Consider the following 6,000-nt stretch of genomic DNA (forward strand, 5'->3'; position numbering starts at 1 on the left):
GGCAATTTCAATGAGGTAACGATCGCTGAGTCGTCACATTCGTTTGAGTTGCTAAAAGTCTGAAATAAATTTATCATGGAATTGAGTGGAATTCTGGGCTCAATTGAAATGTCTTCAATCTAACTAAATCAAAAGATGTGCATATTACAGTACATCAATCTAGTAAAAATTAACTCGACTCCGTATCAATTTTTCTGACAAAAGATTATAAAAGAAAACTAATATCCTGATATGATTAAAAATGCCATAAATTTAAAATAAAAGCTGTTTTTTTTGGAGATTCACAACTCTAAATTAAAATATTTTTAATATCAATGAAACTGAATTTATTGGAAAGATAATTTTATGCCTTTAATGGTTGAATACGATTTCGGTCATGTAGCCGAACAGAACCATTAATTAGATTTAAAAAAATTCAAATTTATTTTTTCAAGCCTTGTGCTAGCGTGAGTCTGTTCATTATGAAATGGCAAACCAAACTAATGACAAAGGAACCGTTTGCTTTGAAATCAGTTATCAAATAACTAAAAAAACATCCTGTATTTGGAGGCAGACAACTTTTACGATTTTAAGCGTAGATATTCAACTACAACTACTTGTAATTTAAACGTTTTATAATGAACTGAAGATATTGATGTCCAGAATCATTTATTCTTCTTCTTATTTTATAGTAAGATAACTCTAGTATTATTAATTTACATACTGCATTCAGTTGAGTACAAGGTTGGCCAAAAGTCTCTTCAACAATGTTTTAGAACTATTGCTTAGAACAAGATTAGGGGAAGTTGAAGACCAGTAGAACTCGGGACATAATGGAAACACTGTAGTATTTGTACCTTCTTCAAAGAAAATTACATAACAAATTACACAAAATTATTAAGTCTGGTTAAGTTAATAATTGAATTAAATAACTGTGTAATTAGTTCTGAAATTTTCTTTTATAAGGTACAAATATTGTAGTTATTCCATTCTACCCCGCGTTACATTGTGCCCTAACTCTCTGTACTCCTTATTTTTGTAAAACTGTCATTACTACTCCATTTTGCGTATAGGAAATTTAAGGGTTCGCGATGTTATGACAACTCCCGCTTTTTGTGCCATGGAGTCTAAATGCGAAAGTAGAATTTTTTAGACGTTTAGTCACATCTTGTTCTAAACGATCGGCGGAAAACATTTATTATTGTGCGTTTTGTAAAGGAGTAAATTTCCAAAATGGAAGTTAATCTCCCGAGTTAATTTTTCAAACAAACAAAAATTTGAGCAAAAATATTATTAAATGAGAAAATTTGTAGTCTTTGTCATCGAAAAGGAACTTTTTCCCCTCTGTGAAGGTACTATTACAAAAATTTTAGAATTTAAAATATTGATTTAAAAACAATTTATACTTTAATTTTAATTTATAAATAATATACTTAGATTTTATCATGCCCATATTACCTACCTTTTCATTAAGCACATGGAGGACGCGTTGCGTATCATCTTGAAGTGGTCGAACACGCACCGCTACCATCAAACGTTCTTCGGCTGTTTTAGGGGGTTCCCGAGTTGTAACAATGCCTCTGTCACTAGCAGTCATTTTTCAAAACTCAAAATATTTTATTTTTTATATTTATTCACATTAAAATTACATTATAAAACAATAAATTAAGGTATTAATTTTTTATATTTTCTAAAATACAAAAAACACTAAACTAATAATATTCATATTTATTTAAAAATATATTAAAAAAAATATAAAATAAAATAAAAATTTGTCACATTTTATTGATGGATAAAAGAAAATCAATGAGCCGCTTAGTTTTTCGTTTCGTTATGTTTTCTAATGCACAGGTATATTTGAAATGAACTTCGAATTCGATAATAAACGATATCCACGATACTCGAACGTTAGACGAAGACTAATATTATTTTATGAACAAATAAAAGTTCTCGCGTGTATAATACTATATCAGCCTTCAATTCGTTGTTTGTTTACAGGGGTGTATTAAATTTTTAGCTGTTAAAGTATTTATTGAATTTTCCTTTGATTTTTAACAATAAAATATTCATTGCAAGTTTGTTAAAGCTTTCTTTTCAGTTGTTTTAGGGCTTCCACAAATGGGCGGATTTTTTCGCGAGCATGCTCGCCAACATGTTGACGAATTAGTGGGAGTAACTATCTATTTTTGTTTGTACTAGCTATACAGAGCCCGATACATATAAAACGTAGAAAAAATGTAAATGTGAACAATAAAGAATGATTGTTATAATTCTTTTTTAATAGGAACTGGCAAGGTGTCCAGATGGGTTCAAAGATTTCCTCAGGTGACTCATTAGTCAAGGTGTGGGCAGCTCTAACTATGTCAGATTTATTGATTGTCAAATAAACTATAGAGTTTAATACGGCAAAATAATATGTACATGAGTTTTATTTCTAGAATTCCTAGTAAATTTATGTAAAATTCCAACGGGGATTAAAATTTTTTCTCTAATGATTTTTTTTAAATAAAAATAAAACTAATTTAAAAAAAATTATGTTGTAATTAATGAAAAACCGAAATCAACCTCTGTTCTAAAACTATACATTTTTGTTTTATAGGTACATATGTTGTAAGTATAGAAATATATTTCGGTAATCCTGTTAGTTTATTGGTTTATGATTGCATGTTTTTCGGTAATTTACGTAGAATAAAATCATATGCGTTAGGTAAAAATTTCATAGGGATACTTTTAAAATGTACATGTTTAGTTCTAGACTGGGAGATACTGAAATAAAATTTCGAACCATTTGTGACAGTATGGATAGCCGTTAATAGGACGAATTACATAATTATTGAAAGGAAAATGATGGCCACACATGTAATCAAACGTCGATTAAAAGAATGTGTTACAGGCGTTATTTTATTTCCTACAGGCTAATTTCTTATTAACTACCCATTTTCCTTGAATAATTACGTAATTCGATTAACAAATAATTTGAAATTTTGAGTGTCTCCAAAAAAGAAAACAAACTCAAAACCAATCAACCTGGGACTTTTGACCACATAGCTCATTCAATTTTTCCATAAAGCTATGCAAAACATACAACGAAACAAATATTCACGAGCTAGCATTCTTTGCGTGAGCAAAGAAATCTTCAAGCAAATGACGAGAAAATTTACAAGAAATATATTATTCAAATTAGGATGAGCATTTCTGTGGGGGATATATTTTAACAACCCTCTAGGGGATATATTTTAACAAACAACAAACAAACAAATTTTTAATTTTCCAGTATAGAAAAGTTTTTGTTAAGTATTTGTAAAGGTTTGCGTTGCCATCCCCGTTCCAACAAGCATATCGTAATCGAAATAATTTTTGGAAGTATATAGGATAGGTACTTTTACTAGAATTGTAGTAACAAATAGATATGGCACTCATGCATTTAATAAAATTTCGGTTATGATTTAACAGTAAGACATTTGCGGATTTAGAAATTTTTTGGAGGGGGCAATATAGAGATATATCTAGAGCATTTTTCGAGTAATTAATGTTTTAATACTTTTTATGCTCGTAGTTTTGCAAAAAATCAAGAAAATTTTAACATAAAATTTAATATATTCCATTTTAAATGGGATTATTCAACTGTTTTCTGTATTATAGCCCAGAGCTGTAACCCATTTCTTCAATAGAAAGAGTTCAATTCCATATTTTTTGAGGAGGCAAGTTCCTCTCTCTAGATCCATGCATGATTAAGATGCATTATACCTACTGATTGGTAGTTTCGGTCTACGATAAAGGTGATTAGATAAAAATGTATGGAGAGAAACTTCAAATTCGCTAGGCTAGGTTTCCAAGCCATTTTTCAGGCTAGGGAGCAATCTGAATCATGCCAAAGCCTTCGGATAGGAATGTAAATAAAAGTATTTGTATTCTGCATCAGTTATTGGCACAAAACATAGAATGATGTTAACTAACCAAAATAAATAAAAAGGGTCAGTGATCGCAAGAACTTTATCCAGAAGATCAGAATCCTCGTTTTGAGTGCTCTAATCCTAGTTTATGGAAAATAATAGCAGTTGCATATGTTCAGTTGCTATGGTTTTAAAAAATGATATATTTTTTCACACTCGGATAATTTGAGAAATATATTTAGGTAAATTTTGTTATATGTGGAAATCATCTTGCAGATTATATAGGAATTTACCTATTATCTGCGATTCTTTACACATATACAACGTTAAAAAATTAACAAAGAAAAAATCGAATTATAAGTAGGCACATGTAAGTATAGTAATTTTGTCATAAATTATTCTCATTTAGAGTATCTATAATTATTAATTCAAAGCTATTAATTGAGGTAAAATGTTATCCTTATTAAAAATAATAACGTTGCTTTCTTTATTTTGTGTAAAAATTAAAGTGACGTTGAGTTCGTGTTTATTTGCCGACTGTTTGAAATTGTGCTAAAAATATCAAGAAAAAAATCAGGTTTTAATTTTCGTACATTCTTAAAGATTTAGATGCATTAATTGAAGTTAGCATATACTCTCCGTGATATATAGTTTCAGAGGATTGTATAAAAAACATTTTTCGTCTTGCACGTGTTTCGGTTCAGAAAGTTCTATAGATGTTTTAAAACGTGTTTTGATAAATACATCTCTTGAGTTTTTTTTAATCATGAAATTTCAAAATAAAATTTAAGAGATTACAAAAATTATCTTCAACTATTTCAGTGTAACATTAATAAGCTTGGCCAACCTAATAGTTGAGTAGAAGATTTGAAAAAAGAAAGTAGTCACTTTTTCAGGTGGTTTCATTATTACACTTCGAATTAACGGAACCCCGAATCAACCTATATAAATGAATGTTCCAACAATCAAATAAAAATGAATTTGTCAGTTCTTGGCCAGAATTATTTGGAAATTCGTTTAAACTAAATGGTGTATTTAGAAAGTGCACGGTAGAGGTAAGGATGAGAGGCATAACAGTTAAACTAAAAAAGTACGACTTTTAAAAAAGAACATATCGGAGATTTAATAAATGGACTGTAATGCTATATGGCGCTGGTGTATAATCAGTAGACTTTTTTCATGAAAAATAGAAATGCTTTTTGATAATTTTTTATGAAAATATAGGTCTAGTAAAGGCTGTAACTCAAAAATTAAGCATTTTTAACAATAAAAACACTATGAAAAAATTGTTAAAGTCACAATATTTGAAATATTTTAAAACGATTTTTTTGGCTCCACCGCACACGTGATCTGTGATGTCAATCCGACAAGCAATGACAATAAAACAACAGTTGTATTAATATATCACTATTATCAACTTTAAATGACGTCACACCAACCTTCGTTCAACATCGTGTGTTTCCGGATCGTTTTCGTCAATTTGAATTTTAATGATTTTCATTGTTTTCTCGGTCATATGGCTTCAAAAAAATCGGGGGAAAAAATTAGCCCATTCATCAAGACATTTACTTTCATTTAAAAAAAAGAAAAAAAATGTGAAAAAGGTCTATTGTGATTGAACTTGAAATTAAGTTTGTTTATAGTAATATTAATAATATCGATAAATGAAAAAATCATTTTTTAGTTTTTTATTTAAAAATAATGTTTTTTAGAAAATATTTAGATGATTGCAGAACATAAAACTTTTCAAAAAATCGATTTATCGACTAATAGAAATCGGAATGAATGTTCGCAGTGTTTGTTTAAATGAAATTAATGCGAAAAAGTAAGTTGGATATAAATTTGATAAATTAAATTTCTATTTGACGAAATAATTCAATTAATTATTAATAGATTTATGTTGTGAACGCATATTGATCAATAAGAATTTATTTACAAAATTTCTCAATTATTTTCCTAATGTGACTACGGCTTTAACCAAAAGCATAGTAGAAAATTACATATTATTATACATTGGCGCTAAATCTCCTCTATTTGAGAACAACATTACTTTATATACAGAGTCTGTCATCGTTATCTCTACCATCCTTACTTTAGAATTAAGAAAAACACATGGAAATAGTTTTAA

At 28.8% G+C, this 6,000-nt stretch overlaps 1 protein-coding gene across 2 annotated transcripts in view; it reads right to left on the reverse strand.

The window, feature by feature from the left end:
- The window catches only part of LOC123295291 (kinesin-like protein KIF19), a 50,132-nt gene extending 48,586 nt beyond the window's left edge, over window positions 1-1,546 (reverse strand). For both annotated transcript variants that reach the window (XM_044876583.1, XM_044876582.1), the window contains exon 1: window positions 1,442-1,546. In XM_044876583.1, coding sequence (XP_044732518.1) covers window positions 1,442-1,510 — 69 coding nt within the window. In that variant the 5' untranslated portion in view covers window positions 1,511-1,546. The remainder of the gene's footprint in view (window positions 1-1,441) is intronic.
- Between the last annotated feature and the right edge of the window lie 4,454 nt (window positions 1,547-6,000).

This window comes from Chrysoperla carnea, chromosome 3 (genome assembly GCF_905475395.1).
Source record: "Chrysoperla carnea chromosome 3, inChrCarn1.1, whole genome shotgun sequence".
NCBI lineage: Eukaryota > Metazoa > Arthropoda > Insecta > Neuroptera > Chrysopidae > Chrysoperla > Chrysoperla carnea.